The sequence below is a fragment of the Scedosporium apiospermum genome, assembly GCF_000732125.1.
Source record: "Scedosporium apiospermum strain IHEM 14462 chromosome Unknown SEQ_SAPIO_0102, whole genome shotgun sequence".
Lineage (NCBI taxonomy): Eukaryota > Fungi > Ascomycota > Sordariomycetes > Microascales > Microascaceae > Scedosporium > Scedosporium apiospermum.
The window spans coordinates 297557-316196 of record NW_015971803.1 but is presented as its reverse complement, the minus strand read 5'-3'; the positions used below and the strand labels follow the sequence as shown (position 1 = coordinate 316196).

The window sequence follows — 18640 nt, the reverse complement described above, 5'->3', positions numbered from 1 at the left end:
TGAGGACTGATTGTATTTCTCTGTTGGTCCTGTCCTGGACTGCTGGGACTACTTTGTTAGTCCTGTTAGTCCTAATCCTATTAGTCTGTGACCTCCTATAGTTTATCCTTTTCTACTATATCTAACTACCTTAGGCCTCTAAAACAGTCAGCCTGTAATACTAAAATCTATTAGTAATAGATCTAAGTCTATTAAGCTCTAGTTAACTATATTAAATATATTTAAGGACTAGGTACTATTAACTAGCTATTACTCCTCTAAGAATATAATACTCTCCTTCTTAGCTTTCTTAATTACTAATTCTACCTTCTTAATCTTATTTATTATTTAAAAAACTATAAAAATAGAAAAAGTATTAATATTATAAATAAAGAATATAAAAGAAAATAATACTTATAGGAAAAAGTTATAAATATACTATTATAAATTACTTTAATAGTAATATAAAAGTTATAATAAGATAAGCCCTAAGTAGTCTTATAAGGTTTTATTAAATAATAATAATATAAGTATAATATATTATTTTTACTACTCTCTAAAATAATATACTTAGTTAAGGTTTTAACTTCTTATTTCTTTTATAAAAAAACTAAAGTATAAAAATAATATTTTTTAATATAACCTAATATACTAATTAAAGTAATATTACTAATAATAACTAAATAAAAAAGGCTTATAGAAATAAAAAATTAATAAATAGATAATCTATTTATAAGTCTTTAAAAATAAAAACTAAAGAAGAAAAGATATTATATTATAAGCTAACTATTTTAAAAACCTAAAGTAATTAGATATAGTAGAAAAGGGTAAATCTTAGAAGGTTATAAGCTAGTAAAATAGAAATTAATAAAACTAAAGAATAGTCCTACTAGTCTACTAGAGACTAATAGGACTAATAATTAATTTACTATAATTTTATATTTAAAACTAAGTAAAATAGCTATTAGTCCTAGAGAGAGCTTAGAAGGGAAATATCTATATAAACTATAAATTCTACTATATATCTAGTTTATCTTTTAAGACTTTCTAGTAGTTAATTTAAGTATAATTATATTTCTATATTTAAATATATATTCCTTATTAATATCTTATAAATACTACTTAATTACTTTACTTTACTATTAATAGATAACTATTTTAATCCTATTACTAGTTATATCTACTTAATACTGCTATGAGCTAGTGTTAGGATTGTAATAAGCTTAAAGTATAAATTTTTAAATTATATATAAATTATATATAAACTTATAATTTAAATAATTTTATAATAATTAAAGTATATATAATAAAACTTTTAAAATAGTATTTTAATATAAGTGAGATATTATATTTAAGAAGGCTTAGCTTTATTATTTTTTTAGAATTAATTATAAGTAGAAGAAATTTTTCTTAAGAAATTTTATATAAAAAAATATATTTTACTATAACTTAGTAAAATAAATACTTATAAAATAAAAGATAGTATATTCTAAAACCTAAATTTTGGTAGAATTAATTATATATTTTATAATTATATAATATCTAATATATATAAAGTTATCTTAGTTTTAGTTTTATATAGAAATTCTATAAAACTAACTTTAAGGGCTTATTTCGCTCCACCCCTTTGTAAAATTTTGCATTTCTATTTTTTTCCTTACTAGTATCTATATAAAGAAGCCATGTATTTAATTTTATAATTTTATATAAAGAACTGGTGGAATTACAGACCCCTGCAAATCGCTGTTTTGTATAGGAAAGGGGGGTCCAAAAGGGGGGGGGGGGTCCAAGAGGGGGGGGTCCAACTTATGGGCCATACGATTTCCTACGGGGGAAACCAGACATCGGATCAGGCTCTGGTGATCAACAGAAACGTGGGAACTGTCTATCTAGACAAGGAAATTCGGACGCAGCATAGTAATCATATGGCGTCGGGACATAGTTTTCAGGTCAACGGGAGTGGGGATCTAGCGTCTTTCCAGGCATTACTGGCCTCGCGTAAATAGATTTCTTGTTTAGTCAGATTTATTTATCTTTCCAGGCAGGACAATCAATAACCTCGGCCGTAGCTGTCAGGTGGCTTAGGTGGGCAAGGTCGCCCGTATATATGATGAAGTGTGTGCATTAATGAACGTGCGATCCCTAACAATGGTGACTAAGGTCTCTCAGAATGTAGTCCTGAACAGCTTCTTTGAAGTGCTGTCTTCAAGAGTCAAGTCTCGCGCAATGTGATACCTCACCCAATTCGATGGCTTGGGGTGTTGATGGCAAGAGTTCATCAAGGCGCAACGCACTAAAGGTGTGATCTTGCTAATGGACGAACACGTTTTCCGCTCTTTCTCGCATGGAGACAAGCCTTGCGAGATTTACCTTGGAAGATCCAGCATCAGATGGGGACCACAATGTGGCCTTCCGTCCCAGAACAGCCCCCGAGAGATCCAAGCGTACCTTGCCGAGGTGGGCATGTCTACGATCGTAGCACGCCCGCGCACGTTTGTGGAGCTTCTCTCAATGAAGTGCTAAGGTTAGGGACGAAAGGGAGTCCAGATAACCTGACATGAATATAAAATGTATGCGGTCAGTTAGGTCTGGATCGATACTTAGATGGCGATGAGGATTTGCTATCTGCCAAGCCGCATGCCGTTTTCGTTGTGTGCTTCCTAGGACAATTGTCCTTTAGAAAGTGAGATCACTCGTAGAGAAGAATTGAGAACTGCTGCTTTTGTTCCGAAATCGTTAGAACGGAAGATGAATTCAAAGTCCGGTGAGCCTTCGAAGCCTGTGACAGTTTCCGCCCCCGGGCTTCTCCTCTCTTCGTGGTAACTTGAATGGTAACTTGAATACTAACTGAAGTAGGTCCTTTGAACACGGGGGAGGTGAAGCAACAGAGGAGGAAAGAGCTATGGTGGAACGGTGACAGGATCGCGACCTCATGGGGCTTTATGACTGTTGGATATCACTGCATTGGGTTTTCCCGCAGGAACTGGAGGTGCCTGCAGAGCATCCGTTTTGTATTCACATCAGGATTATGATTCGAAGTTTTGCAACCAAGTCTCCTCTTGAGAAATAGCGGGATAGAAAGAGCAGGGAGGGAGCCGGGTACCAGAAGCCCGACCGCCAGCGACCAACCTGTAGGAATCCCGAAGGGCTTGGAGAGAGCTGCCTTGTGCCACCGTCTGACCAGCTGAAGCTCCACGCCCTTAGGCCAAGTGGGTCGGATTCGAGGTAGTATCAAACAGATTGTGCAGTCCCAGTCTTAGCCGTGGAACAATGGGGCAACCAACTCTCGACGCTATCTCCTTCGGGATCCAGAGGCGGTGGAGGATAGGTCGATCGTGCGCCTCTAGACGACGGGCTCGCATTACGGAGGGTTGGCTATTTGCAAAAGTTCCAAAGCGCCCCTCCTCGTATCGTAAGCTTTCATGCTCATCCTGCCATTGACAGCCGAAGGGCGACGGACACCCCCGGCGCTTCGATCGAGTGGCTGGCGAATGTGTATCCTCGGTTAGGGGAAGCCACCCCTTCAGCTTAGCATAGCAATTCATATGCTGATGGACTCTTGGCGGATGAAGTCGTCAGGCTATTTAAGCAGACGACGTTCCCTCTTCTCCTTGATCTCTTCTTCTCCCTCTTCTCTTCTCTTCTCTATCTTCTTCCTATACCCTCCACTCCCAACCCACCCTCACAGCACAAACCCTTTTCCACCAATGTCTGAACGCTTTACTTACATGTTATAGGAGCCAAATACATGAGCTGGCGCCTTGTCTCCGGAAACCTGAGAACGATATCTTAATATTCCTCTGCCAATGTGTTAGATCCCTCTGCGATATTCAGAAAGGGGGAGCAACGGTGACTGCCGCTGGGCTACAGAAGCTTCTGCATAGCAACATACTCTGGTTGGCAGCAAATGAGGCAATACGCAGCGACGTTAAAATCTATGCGGGGACCCTTCTGTCGAACTGCTAGATGTAGATCGCAGCACTGAAGGGATTGTCCGGGATAAAATCTTCCACCTTGCGGTAGAGAAATGCAATTCTCGAATCGTAACGTATAAAAGGCGAGATGCGGAAGTATGCAAGAAATTTTCGTCGAATGGAAGACCTTGACAGGACTGTCTCTGTTCGAATCCCTTCTCGTAGATCGACGACTGCATCCGAGACGTATATGAATCGACGCACGATCGAGAACTGAGGGAGGTTATCCTAGACGTTGAGCATAAAAACTTGTCAGAATTATGGAAGAAACCGTTTCAGGAGCTCATCTACGAGGGAGGTGACTTCTCCGTAGCTCTGGTGGGGAAAGTTCTCGAACACACGCCGGATAAGTTTGAATTGGGACGAATATGGTGAATCTCGATTTTAATCTTTTAAGGCGTCCATTGAGGCGTTTAGTAGCAGACCATCCTATAGAAACTTAGGGAAGGCGCCAAGGTCCACCACACGCCCTGATTTAAGTCCTCTAGTAGTTTATATTTCTTATTTTCACCTAAATAGGTTCCCACTTATTACTTCTATCCACGCCAATTTGCTATTCCACACCATACGAGACAGGTACCTATTTACTAGCCATGGCGTAAGTTCCGTTCCGTTCCGCATTATTCGGTGGCCCATCCTCCACACATCGCGATATATTGGCAAAGGGAAATCGATCGGGTCTGCTGACAGCCACGCTGTATTTAGGTGCACTTTGCGCTGCATCGCGCCACTTATCGATCCCGAAAAACCTCCGACGAGAGCCCACATCCACAAATGCATCGAAGCCCTCGTAGCCGCGACCGCTCCGGCATTGTAAAGAGGCGGTTCACAGCCTACGAGAATGCCTGTTGTCATCACCGAACCGCAATGCCTGGCGACTGACGAATGAAAGGATTCGAGAATGTCGGGAGTGGCTGAACATTCACAGCCTACGAGTATGCCTGTTGGCATCACCGAACCGCAAAGCCTAGCGACTGACGAATGAAGGGATTCGAGAATGTCACTGAGTTAGGGAGCGGCTGAACAGCCCCATGTGGATACGCTTTATTCAGTCCTATAAATAAACGCGAGCAACTGTGGCTGCCGAGTGGAGTCGGCGACACGAAATATTGCCCGATAGGGATATTCGCTTCCCACATGCTGCCTGACCGAACGCTTGGCCGAAAGCATCCGTCGCAGCAGAGAGGAGAAGTTGGACAGCCATACCCAATCAACGTCAAGGAGAGAATCAACGGATCTCATCCGCCTGATCGCTTCCTGTCCAGTGTTAGTGGAGAACAATGAAAATACCTTTGGATGCCACGTAGTGTGTTCAGCGTGGAGGTCACGCATGCTAATCCTTGGTATTGACCCAATCACGAGTGTCTAGAATCACCTCACTACTCCAAAGTGTCGTTTAGGATCCACTGAATACTGTTTAGAGACATACATCAGCAAAAAGGGACTTCTTAGATGTCATCGATAACGACTGACGGCATTGAGGCCTAGGGAGCCGTGGGTCATAGATACGATTTTCGGGTATAAAAGGGTTCGGAGTACGTGAGGCTCTCAACTTTAGAATTGTACCACCATTTTAATCCATCCTCTCATCCTACCCTTTTTCCATACGAAACTTTCTCTATCATGAAGCTCCTCGTTTCATATACTCTCATCGCTGGTCTCTTCGCCGAGACGTGGGCATGTGTCTTCGAGGGGAGCAACACCCCCGTCTCCTTGCCTCGCCGATTTATGCTCACCCGCCGGGGACCAAAACACCCCTTTGGGAGCGGGAATCGTTTTTCAGTAGCGGGTGTCGTGCCTCAAGGTCTCGGACTCGGCGGCCCAGTTCCCTCAAGCATCTTGAACCACGATGAGATCGAATCGGCGATGGACGCTCTTCTCATCAGCTTCCCAACCTTAGTAACCAAGTTCACGACACCCTACCAGTCCGTCGGCGGTGCATCCCTGCACGGATGGAAGATCCGCAAGGGGGAGAACTGTGACGATGCGTTCCCCATTCTCATGATTGCCGGCATCCATCCCCGTGAGCGCGGCGGCCCAGACAACCTAATCTACTTCATCTCTGATCTACTCCACGCCGATGCTGCTACAACCGGCTTGACATATGGAGGCAAATCATACACATCTACAGAGGTCAAGATGGCACTGGAAGCTGGGATTGTCATCCTGCCTGCCGTGAACCCAGATGTTCTCAAGGACAACGTCGAAAACACTCGCGGCTGCCTTAATTCAAGGAAGAATAGGAACGATGTAGACCTCAATCGTAACTTCGACTTCATTTTTGACATCAACAAGTTCGCGCCAGGTGTTTCTCCTGCGTCGGCAGGCCCAACCTCTGAGGTCTATCAGGGACTCAACGCATTTTCAGAGCCAGAAACCGAGAGCATTAGGTGGACGATGGACAAATTCAAGAAGCTTCGATGGTTTATGGATATTCACTCCGGTTCTGAGGAAGGTCTTGTCCTCTATAACTGGGGCGACGACTTGAACCAGTGGCGCGAGCCCAGCATGAACTTCCAAAACCCAGCACATCACGGAAAGATCGGGGTCATTCCAGATCAGGCGGGGCTGGAATATATGGAATACCTTCCGGAGGCTGACTATGATGAAAAAGTCCTGGCCGCGCACAAAATGGCAGATGCAATGGTGGCTTCTACAGGACGAATATACGTCGCCAAGCAGTCCGTCGGACTGTATCCAACCTGCGGAACGTCAGATGACTACGCCTATTCTCGACACATTGACAACATCGACAACAGCAAGATCCACGGTTTTACGCTGGAATTTGGGAACGTCCCTGGCCGCCACCACGGCGTACCATGTGAAGACGTTTTTTACCCGGACGCCACGACATTTGAGAAGAATATGCTCGAGGTGGGTGCCGGCCTCATGGAATTCATCCTCACGGCTAGCAAGATTGGTCTTGGAGAGCCGGTCCAATGCGTCGACACCCCGCCATGCGCCGAGCCTTGCGACCTTGGTCCAATCAACCAATGTGGCACACGTGCAAGCTGCGTCAGATTCCAGCCGGGAACTAATACGCCCAACAAGGACAAGGGATTCTGCTTCTGTCAGGCGGGTTTCAAACCTGCAGAATCAGTTCTGCAATATCGCCTTACTTGGGCTCAGGATGGTGGCCAGTCGCATCGAGTTGTGGTGAATCCTGGCCAGGATTGTCTCCAGGTTTGCAATAACCCAGCAGATTGGTGCAGCGAGGTACCTATTAAGGATGCCTGTGCTTGAGTGATTGAGGGGCTAGGACTGTGACGTTGCTTTACGTACAGATTGCCCTCACCAAACTCCAGCCACCCATACCACGTCTCGCCTCTTTACTCAGGCGATCCTTAGGTCATGATCGGGAAGTTTCGTGTGGAAAGATGCACAGCACGAGTTTATTCAAGCAATCCTTGCCCGATTGGTTAGCGTTACAGTATTTTTATTTTTATTTTTATTTTTTTTGTAATCGACTCGGTCACGTTTTCACTCTTCTCCGGGCCTCTTCGTAATTAGGCGAGTGTCTTGATAATCGATATGTATAGATGCTGCATCTTCTCGCCAACTCAGGATTCCCTTGTCGAATCCTAGAGATCAAGTCAACTACTGCCCGAATACCACCGTACAAATCCATCCACCATAACGCCCCAGCCGCTTAATTGCGGCATAGCCGGGGAGGGAAAACGAAAAGAAATTGTATAAGTGTTATCCTTTAGTCACCGTTCCTATCCTGTAACGTCTTCTTATGGTATCTTTGCTCTCATTTAATTGATTAATAATTTGATGTCCATTCGAGTCTTCTAGGAGCTTGTGTGGCTACTTCTGCGAAGGTTCGATATCCGACCATTGACCGACCACCCTGTTATATTGATCTGATTTGGCTGGCTGTGCCACACTAGCCCGTCTCAGTAGATCTAGAAATTCACCCGGCGGTGGATCCGGCAGAGTAAGATTAATTATCCATGGTGCAGTAGGGTAGAGAAGGGAGAGGAGCATAGAATGGCGTTCTCCGAGCCGATAAACCTGATAGATATTGCCCCCCCAAAGCACACGGAAAATTTCAAACACACTATTCAGCGGCACCAACCCAGCACTTACACACTTGCATTAACCCTCCCGTAAACACCAAATGAGCAGTTGAATACACGGAAGGCATTGAAGAAAATGGACAGGGTATTTGGCGCCTGTGATGATCGAGTGAAACTTTACGGACTTGGTAAATGTGTCGATCGTCTGGTAGAGACCGAAGTATGCAGAGTTCTGAGGTCGGGACCACAGCTGGTCTCGCTCGCCGCAAAGTAGGACACAGGCATCACAGAGCCGGTGACGGCAAGGCAAGCGGTTTCCGCCAGCTCGCACCAAGCACACAGCGCAAGCAAACCCGAGGAGGCTATCCGGCAGCTGTGGTACTACATTTGCGAGTAAAAATGCCTGATCTGATTCCACGGCAATTCAACACATCGCCTTTTTGTCAAAGCAGCTTTGTACTTCTTTTCAGGGTCTCTTTTCCATCAATGCCGTGTAGCTGGCTACGGAAGGAGGCGAAAACAGTTTTCGGCGGCATAGCTTGCAATAAATCAGCCAAGTGGGAGGCGGCATCTTCAAAGTCTCAACGAAGCAAACCAAAACATCAACAGATCCGAGAACCCGGACGTCTCTTCCATGGCTGCGTTGACGCCGTCCTCATCTGTGGCATTTACTTTCAGCGCATCAATCTTGACATCGGGAAACCTGCTTTGCAACCGAGAGATTTGGTCCTGGGCGTGGCTCGGATCGGGGTCATCTATGACTGAATACTAATAGACGTTGCTATAGAAATTTTCTATAATAGAATGCTTCTGTTTCAACTCCGACTGGATGGAAGTCCGTCGTTATTTAAATGTTAGTGGAGCAAGGAAGTAATAGGGGGCACTTAAATATTAGTGGATATTTAAATACTGTAATAGTGGATATTTAAATGGACAGTACGGGACACCGAATTCATGGAAAGTGCTCCGCCCAGTCGTGATATTCACCCATGACTGCAATGAATGGAGGAGGCCACATGGAGGAGGCCACACCTTATCCAATCAGGAAGAGTACTAACGCCGCAACGACAACGGGCCCGAAAATACCACCCCCCGATCCCCACACCGAGCGCATCGGCGCCGCCCTTGTCTCCACCTAGTACGCCGTCACTCCCAGTTGGTGAGAAAGTCGCGGTCGGGGTCGCACTTTCACCAAAGCCCGTCGCGCCAATGACGGTAACGGTCGTGCCGGAGGGGGCCTGGAAGAGGTCTTCCACTGCACCTTCGCAACAGGTACCGGCTATGGCATCGCTTTCACGGTCGCCGTCTTCGCAGCAGAAGGATCCATTGGGGCACTCGACCATGTACAACCCTGGGTGTCACAACGTTCCTTTAGTATCTGCTTACTTAGGTTCGGCCTTCTAACCTAGAGTTAACTTTTTCGTCGTTAACTTGGTTATTTTTTTACCTTCGAGGCAATATGGTGGACATTTCGGATCCATCCCTAGAAAGACACGGAATATTAGATATACGAGCACATTTTGTGTTTTTTCTTGCTTTCCTTTACTTTCCTTCTTTTTTCCTAGGCTTATTTTTTTCTCTCCTCTTTCCTTTTTTTCCGCTACCACTAATAGCAAATAGGGGGCGACATACAAGACTTATCCGTGCAGCTGCCTCGAATATACCGCATCCGCCCGGCCATCTCGTCGTCGGGAAACCGACACATGCCATTCGACATGCACGTATGGTTCGCGTAGCAGCAAACGCTCACGTCAGCGTCGGGGAAGCACGGTTCGTCCGGGATCGTGCTACCGTCGGGGCGCCAGCATGACTGGCTCTGGGCTGCTCTCTCCCACAGTGATAGATCCATTCTGAGGAAAGGCTGTCGATTCTATAACGGTCTCTTCACATTAGCTGGCGAGTAAGGGTGCCAGTTAGATTCGACCGCGAAGGAACGGAGTCTATTTGTAGTACTATTTGTCAGTCTCACTTTGTATTTATTGGAACGGCCAGGTGCAGCTAGTGGAGGTATTTTAGGCCGCTGATTCGAACTACAGGTGCTCACCGCCATATAATAAATGCCGATGACATTTTGCTGTCTCTAGCACCTGTTTATTGGCTGAGCTTTACTAAGTGACTAGGGCTATGCATAGATGGCTTCATTCATCATAAAATGGCTCGGTCTGCAAAGGACTCGTTCGTGGGCCTTATAAAAGATGCCGATGACATTTTGCTGTCTCTTGCACCCGTTTATTGGCTGAGCTCGACTAAGTGACTAGGGGCTATGCGTAGATGGCTCCATTCATCGTAAAATGGCTCGTTCGTTTTGTCATCTTCTTATAGGATGGGCGATATAAGGGGCGAGATGGCCAACTGGCAGGAGACGGCTTGGCGCTGTTCAGCCATGCTCGTGCGCAACAGGGCTTATCCACAGCACAGGAGCTAGGTTAGATAAGATTCTTTCCTTTGACGGCGAAGGGCGCAAGTTAATAGGCTAGTCACTTTGGGCTGGGTTAACATAGCTGACGGTATAGGTGCTTTGGAGAAGATAATCATGGTCGAAGGGAAAATATGGCGGGAAACAAAAGGAAGAAAGACAACGGAAACTAAAATACAAGACGTAAGACCGGTCAGGGTTAAATGGGGCGGGTGCAGCCACATCCGAAAAAGTATTCGGTGAACAGCTGGGGAGAGCAGGATGTCATGGGTAGTAGAGCCGCCCAGTATTACCTAGCTATGTATTGGCAGAGGTTGACCTTGGCGACAGGACTCTTGGCATTACCGAACTAAAACCAGATAGACATGCTCTACCATGACTTCGTCAAAGCCTTCAGTCAAATTTGCATCTCCATCCTGGAGCAGGAGGTCTTGTCCCCACGCCTAGAATGGTACATTGCAGACCTCATCGACGGCCGCGTCCTTCGCCGCGTTCTCCGAAACATGGATTCTCTCCGACTGCATCAAGATGTTGTCACGCGCATCGAAGCCATGATTCGACGCCTCCATGAATACTCTGGGATCGACCTCTCGAGCCACATTTCGGGGATTTCAGTAGAGAGCGGAAGCCCTGAGCCTGTGCTTTCCCCAGGCCACCAGAAACGGTCTGTTTTACCTTTCCGTCACCCAGTTCTCGACGAACTACTCGAGGACGTCGAAGTTATTGCGGTCGACTCCCCAGCTCTTGAGAGCAAGAGCGGGGTCTTCAAAGATCTTACCCACTGGCATAACTCAAAGCGGTCGGTCGATCCGAAGCGAAAGCCCTTGAAGAAATTCGGATTCTTCGCCCACAAACGAAACCAGAAGCATATGGCCGACACCATTGCCTACGCTGCGAGCCTAACGAACTCTGCAGGCAAAGGTATCACCCCTGAGGTTATTGTCACGTCCCAGCCCGTCGCTCAGAAGACTGAAAAGCCTTGGTCGCACAAGCCGAAGTAGTCGACATCCAAGCTCGTGGTGGGCGGTCGCCAAAATGCCCTGGCAGGTGCCCGGAAAATCCAGGAAGAAAAGCTAGAGGCGAAGGCTGATGGGGCTCTCCCTGCGTGAAAGAATCGCTGCTCGGAGTTCGAGATGGAAAGTGACCTTGTCAAGAGGTTTCAGAAACTATCTCGGTATTTGAACAATTTGTCGGCTGCTGACCTTGGGACCGTGGGCGGAGAGGCTGCTCTTTACGCCTGCAATATCCTCGCCAGGATTCAGATGAAACAGAATGGCAAAGGGTTTAATGGTCTGTCGTTCCCGTAATTGCAACATTGAACTCACGTAAGATTTGCCTTCAATGTTACTGATATTATTGCCATAATTTTAGGCCTCTATACACATGCCCTCATTTGGAAAACTGTCACCAGTCTCGAGGCTACATCGCTTTCTCCCACAGTCGCCAGCCAGTTGGCGCCCATGGCCAAATCTGCTGGTCTTCAACTAGCCTTCTCAGGAGACGCCTCTCACGAGCGCCCTCTGCCGTTCCCACGATTGAAGGAGCTCCCCAAGCTAGATGACGACTTCGACCCACTTGAATTTCAGCTTCAATTCTGTGGTCCTTACCTCGATCGAGCTTCGATCCCACGCCCGATCCTCGGGCCCGGTTCAACCCCGACACCTGGCAGCCACAAGTCTTGGATGCTATTGATGAGAACAAGAGTCTCCAAGTTATCGCTCCCACTTCATCTGGCAAGACATTCGTATCGTTTTATGCGATGAAGAAGATTATGCAGCCGAGCGATGAGGACGTTCTCGTCTACGTCGCGCCTACAAAAGCGCTCGTCAACCAAATCGCCGCCGAGATCCAGGCCGAGTTCACAGAGTCGTACAAGCACAATACGCGATGTGTTTGGGCCATTCATACCAGAGATAATCGAGTGAACAATTCCACAAACTGTCAGATCCTCGTCATTGTTCCGCATACCCTGCAGATTATGCTCATGGCCCCGACTAATTCCAAATCGAAAGACTCTTGGTCCCGTCGGGTCAAGAGGATTATCTTCGACGAGGTTCATTGCATTGGCCAATCGGTCGATGGTGTCATCTGGGAACAGCTACTGCTCCTCGCTCCCTGTCCCATCATTGCTCTCTTAGCCACCATCGGCAACCCTCACGAGTTCAAGGCTTGGCTGGAGGGTGCTCAGAAGGCCAAGGGCTTTGATCTGGAGATGGTTGTTCATTCGTCTCGATACTCTGACTTACGCAAGTTCATCTACTTCACACCCCGAAACTACATGTTTTCCGGTCTCAAGCCCTGCAATCTTCTTCCTGTTCCTGGCCTTGATGCCAATGCGGATGGAGAAACCAGGCAGGGCTACTCCAGGTTTGCTGCTATTCACCCAGTCGCAAGCTTAACCAACAGGTACATCTCCTTTCTCTTTTTTCTTTCCCATGGATTCTTTCACGCCACCCTCGGTGTCATGTATCTAATAATATATACTAGGAGCCGTGAGAATCTAGATGACGTCGCCCTTGAACCGCGAGATTGCTTGACACTCTGGAAATGCCTAATTCAGCATCAAACGAGCAAATACCCGATTTCCGATGCTCTGAACCCTCGAAAGTTCCTGAAGGATGTCGCCAGGAAATCCGACGTGGTGAAATGGGAGGCGGCCCTGAAGGATGTCCTCAAAGCATGGATGGTAGACCCGGATTCGCCATTCTCTTCTGTGCAACACACTCTACAGTCTACGGTTTCTCAAGCGTCTAAACTGCCCACATTTGATGAGACTGATGACGAGTCAGACTTTCGTCTCCCCATGTCTGCCGACGCTGGCAGCCTAACCTCCATTGCTTTTCCACTCCTTGTTGACCTCCACAAGAAGGGGGCTCTTCCGGCCTTGCTGTTCAACTACGATCGCCTTTACTGAGAAAAGACGGCATTCTCTCTTCTGCAGCGCCTGGAATTGGCCGAGAATAAATGGAAGGAAGAGAGCCTCGAGTGGAAACACAAGATGGCTGAATACCACAAGTGGAAGAGGACTGCTGACCGCAAGGCCAATGCCGCACCGAAAATGGAAGAAGGCATGTCCAAGATGGACGCCATACAAGCGGAGGCAAGCCGGGAGGCTCACCCGATGCAAAGCTTCGATATGGATGCACCTATACATCTTTTTTCTTTTGCTGATCATTCCAAACTTCTCCCATCCGAGCTGAAACAGCACATCGAGTCTCTCGCTAACTCCAACTTGAAGCCGGGATTGATTCAGGCCCTCAGGCGTGGCATAGGCGTGCATCACGCTGGCATGAATCGTGTCTATCGACAAGTGTAAGTCTTCCTCCCTTTCTGCTAGCTTTTGGCACGACGAAGTGTGAATTTTCTAACCATCAATATTCTAGGGTTGAGATGTTGTTCCGTAGAGGATTCTTGACCGTCGTCATCGCTACCGGAACTTTGGCTCTGGGCATCAACATGCCATGCAAGACTGTCATATTTTTAGGTGACTCTGTCTACCTCACCACCCTCACCTATCAACAAGGGGCTGGCCGAGCCGGTCGCCGGAGCTTCGACCTTCTTGGGAACGTCGTTTTTGCTGGCATAGAACTTGAGCGCGCATACGAAATCATGTCGTCGAGACTCCCGGATCTCCAAGGCCATTTTCCCCTCTCCACAACTCTGATGCTTCGTTTACTCGGGTTCTGGCACCATACGGAGAATTCGCAATATGCAATCGACGCGGTCCAATCTATGCTGTCACAAACACGTATCTACCTTGGTGGCCCTGAGAGCCAGATGGCCATCAAACATCATGTCCGATTCTCCATCGAGTACCTTCGAAGGCAGCAACTTCTCTCGCAAGACGGCACGCCATTGAACTTTACGGGCCTGGTGGGACATTTGTACTTCACTGAGAACGCCGTCTTTGCATTCCATTCCCTGCTCAAGGAAGGTTACTTCAACAGACTCTGCAAAGACATGCACCGGAATCCGAGCAAAGTTCTCTTGGACTTGGTTCTAGTTCTATGCCATCTGTTCTGCCGGTTTCCTCTCAAGAACTATAAACGACCATAAATTCCTCGCTGAAGTTGTCCGTCCTTCGACGTCCATTGTGGTTCTGCCGCCGTTGCCAGTCGAGGCAGAGGGTATCCTATGCCAACATAACGAGGACACGCTCGACATATTCCGAACATACGTCGAGACTTATGTTCACCAGCACTTGAGCGGTGTATCTGATGACACTTTGCCCTTCACCAAGCATAAGTTCGGATCTCAGGGAAAGCATAGTCGGCAGCTCAGTTCCGCCCGCAAATGTTTGCCTCCCACCAAGCTCCGCTCACCATTCTCCGCCCTCTCGGGCTTCACCGACAAGTTCAAGTCAATTCACGAACTCTGCACTACGGTCCGCGGCGATATATTCCTCGAGGAATCGGCTGTGCCGTACATCCTGATCTACCTATACGATACGAACTGGGTCCCGTGGAATGCATACATCTACGACTTTTTCAAGCACGGGAACATGAAAGCCCTCGTCGACGATAACAAGATCAGGCGCGGAGATGTTTGGTTCCGCCTCAAGGACTTTTCTCTTGTCCTATCAACCATCACAGCAAGCCTCTCCAACTTCTTTGGCGAGGAAATTGTCGACGACGCCGCCATGATGGATATCCAGGATGTCGGCAGTACCATGGAAGATGAGTCTGACGACTCTGATGATCAGCATGCCAGCACAGCGGCCACTCGAGATAAATGCACAGCCTCCAGTTCAAAGGCTAAGGCGCGGGACACAGCCGTTCCGGACAGTTGGGAGGACGATATTGACTCTAGTTCAGCGGAAGAAGACGGTTGTCTCCTTGATGGCGAGTCGAGTGGTTATACAAGTCAACGGGGTAGTGAGGGCGAGTAACTCAAGCTTGTTCTCCTGGCTTTTCAGCGTCTGAAGAATGAGTTTGAAGCTAAGTTCATAAAGGTTTGGGCTTAATCCAACAAGGTAATACGATCGCACACGACTTGGCTCAACCACACGCGGTGGTTGGAGCTATTTTGAACTGTTCGAGTAGTGTATTTAACCAGGCGGTCGATGCAGCGAGGTAGAGAGTTTCCTACCTACAACAGCACAGTTGAGGAACACAACCTACCCCTATACTTGCAGCGTATTCGCCGAGAGCATATGGCATCCTGTTACTCCGTGATGGCGACCACTCTTACAGTATCAAGTAGATGTACGTGAATTTCGGCTAGTAGATAATTGAAGAAAAGGAGGAGAATGTCCGCAAATCATCCTCCGTCCTACGTTCCTGGTGTGCTTGGCGGCTTGGTGTTCTAGCCAAGCCTTTTAACATCGTCAACTTCAACTTCCTCGCTCTTGTCGATCGCACCGACATTCACGGGTCCGGCGCTTGGCAGATTGCGCGTAATTCTATGCACCCACTTCATTCCGTTCCGGATCCTTCGACCGCTTCGCCATCCGAGGCAAATGCAAGAGGCATACTTGGTTCCTGACTATTACATTGCTTGGCGCCGAGAAATAGTGGATGTATTGTGTGTTTTGTTCACCAATCATTCTATTTAGGCTTACACAAGTTAGCTCTATGCAGATATGATCTAATATCAGAGCAAACCAAAAGGATATAGCTTCATTACAGGCTCTTCCAATGCCATTTGATACGAGCCATTACCAGGACTCGGCTGCGGATTGCCCATTGGCACGCAAAACAAATGAACCCAGCACGATCATCAAATGACTTTCCACGCGTTAATAATAGGTAGACCGAGTGCCCATGAAGGCATAGCATAAGATTATGCACATGATTACATAGAGGATTCGTCCGAGCCTCTTTCCAAGGCTTTCATAACTTCCTGGGGTTTCGAATGCCACCAGAGAAAAAGAGATGCATATATTTCCAAAGGCATAAACGGAAGCACATGTCCTTAAGCTAATATCATTCATTCCTCTAAACAGGATTCGGTATAACAAGTACCCAAAGGACTGTTTCTACCTTCTCGGGGAACAAAACCGGTTTATATGAGACGAAGAATCAACCGGCTCGCTTCTTCCTCCGCTCCTCAAGCAAGGCCCCGTAATCCTTCAACTCAATATCAGTCGCAAACCGATCGGTCAACTTTTCCAGAGCGCTGAACAAAGGACTGTACTTGAAGACCATGTTCCGCATCTTGATACCGCGCTTTGTCCGCGGCGCGAGAAATCGACCGGCGTTGCCTTGCCTCGCCACCGTGGCATACTTCTTCATCGCCGCCTCGTAATTCGCAAAGGCCACCTTATGGTCACCATCGGCAAGGGCCAATTCTCCAGCCAATACGTAGGCACCGACAGTGGCGAGTCCTGTTCCGAAACCCCCTAGCGTATTCCCGTAGGCGGAATCACCCAGGAGAACGACGCGACCTTTGGCGTAATGGCCGATCTCAACACGGCTAATCGTATCCACATAGAGATCACGGGCCTCGGGGAGTGCCTTAAGGATTTCAGGTACCTTGAATCCAGCCCCTTCATATATTGAAGCTAGAACCTCTTTCTGGCGTTCGACCGGGGCCTGGTTGAGGTTTTCTTCGGCGTAATGGAAGACGAAGAAGACGGGAGCTTTAGGACCACCTAGTGAGGCCATGCGACCAGGTTCGTTGTACATCCACGGTCCGCCGGCATTGTCCATTTCTGCGAGAGCATAATAAAAGCCCGTGTTCTTCACGTAGTTGGTCTCGGGCCCGAAAACCAGTCGGCGAGTGTTTGAGTGTATGCCGTCAGCACCAACAACGAGGTCGAAAGTCTGCGGTGCACCATTTTGGAACGTGACATCGACTCCCTTTTCCGTCTCCGTCAGGGAAGTGATTGAATCGCCGAATCGATAAGTGCATCGCGATGCAGTCCGTTCATACAATATACTCGCCAAATCACCGCGGCGGATCTCGACATCTCCACCCGTGAAACTGGCTGTCATTACGGTGAGAACCTTGCCTTCGGAGTCAACGATGGGCTGATCAGTTCCCCCAGTTTGGTTTGCGTAGACATCATCTTTGATACCCATGCGTGTAATGACGGTGTTGTGGATTGCCCCTTTGAAGTCAACTGCCTGGCCACCCTTGCGTAGCTCGGGCGCCCGTTCAACGACGGTGACTGTGAAGCCGTATTCTGCTAGCCAGTAAGCCAGGGCTGGCCCACCAATGCTGGCACCGGAGATCAGGATTGAGGTGTTTGCCTTTGTTGTCATGATTCGTTTCGGTCTAGGTATCAAATATTATTTAACGAACGGTTGATAAGTAGCGAGGCGTCGAGTTGAGATTCGCTGATGTTGGAGCCGGTCCAGCGGCTATTTATCTCACGTCCTCCAGTTGCCGTCTTACCCATACCACGCTTATAATTCAGAATATAAAGTTTCTAGACCAATTGGTGGTTTAGCTCTCTTGTCAACCGGAATTCGTATCCAATCTGCTCTTCCGAACCGGAATTTGCGACTAACCACTTGTCACACCTCAGCCGCAGCCACCATCCCCGTAAGCACGCGTCAGGCAGTGAGATTTGTTCGCCCGATATCCGATGGTTTTTTTGGGCAAGTAGTTTCAAAAACGGTTGTATGCGTATTCTTCTGCTGGAACTAGGTGAACAATTGGCACATCGTGTACAAGTGGACATCTCTGCATAATAATATTGACTGTTCCCCAATACCCTTGACCGTTGACCTTCACCGACCACGTCGTCCATCGATGTTGGAGATGAAGGAATGGGGCTAAGGGGGCGCGAAACCACCTAATATCTTCATAGTTGCATACGCCATTTGTCCGAATATTGGTTGCAATTTCTGCTTGAGGGAATTCCGGTGATTACCCTTGTTGTCCGGTGGGCTTCCTGTTGCCCGACTTCTCGCAGATGGGGCATTGGACTACCCCTGAAGATCGCGTCTTCCCCGTGAGGCGGCGATTGATGCTTCCAAAGAAACCTTGATCAGCCCGTTCTTCTGACCTTTTGCGGTGCAATGTTTCCTGATGGTGAACTCGCTGGGCTCACTCAGCTACTTTACCCCGACCACAGTCTCGTTGCTAAGCTTTAGGAGTTACCATACGTAGCCTCCTGAGAGCTTGAGCCAGGCTTTTGACGTCTTCTTCCGAAGTCTACTGCCCTCATTTACTTCTTAAAACAGGGGCTGACCGTGATACCCGCATCCGCCCAGGCCCCTTTCAATCCCAGTGTTATTAACGTCCCGGATAGGCCCTTGTCGCTACTGACGGCCCGTTTCGGACCGTCTGAGTAACCTGCC

General features: G+C 47.6%; 2 protein-coding genes and 3 pseudogenes across 2 annotated transcripts; 4 read left to right on the top strand and 1 right to left on the bottom strand.

The window, feature by feature from the left end:
• Nucleotides 1-5576: 5576 nt before the first annotated feature.
• SAPIO_CDS6379 lies at nucleotides 5577-7196 on the top strand (annotated as a pseudogene; the record flags this gene model as incomplete).
• A 3560-nt stretch (nucleotides 7197-10756) lies between these two features.
• SAPIO_CDS6378 lies at nucleotides 10757-11392 on the top strand (annotated as a pseudogene; the record flags this gene model as incomplete).
• A 132-nt stretch (nucleotides 11393-11524) lies between these two features.
• SAPIO_CDS6377 (uncharacterized protein) lies at nucleotides 11525-13305 on the top strand (the record flags this gene model as incomplete). Its single annotated transcript, XM_016788497.1, has 4 exons — nucleotides 11525-11681; nucleotides 11763-11867; nucleotides 11978-12797; nucleotides 12879-13305. 4 exons carry the CDS (start codon nucleotides 11525-11527, stop codon nucleotides 13303-13305), a joined length of 1509 nt encoding a protein of 502 aa, XP_016641931.1.
• An 84-nt stretch (nucleotides 13306-13389) lies between these two features.
• SAPIO_CDS6376 (uncharacterized protein) lies at nucleotides 13390-15279 on the top strand (the record flags this gene model as incomplete). Its single annotated transcript, XM_016788496.1, has 3 exons — nucleotides 13390-13703; nucleotides 13775-14325; nucleotides 14507-15279. The coding sequence occupies 3 exons, from the start codon at nucleotides 13390-13392 to the stop codon at nucleotides 15277-15279; spliced, it is 1638 nt and encodes a 545-aa protein (XP_016641930.1).
• A 1132-nt stretch (nucleotides 15280-16411) lies between these two features.
• On the bottom strand, nucleotides 16412-17596 carry SAPIO_CDS6375 (annotated as a pseudogene; the record flags this gene model as incomplete).
• Between the last annotated feature and the right edge of the window lie 1044 nt (nucleotides 17597-18640).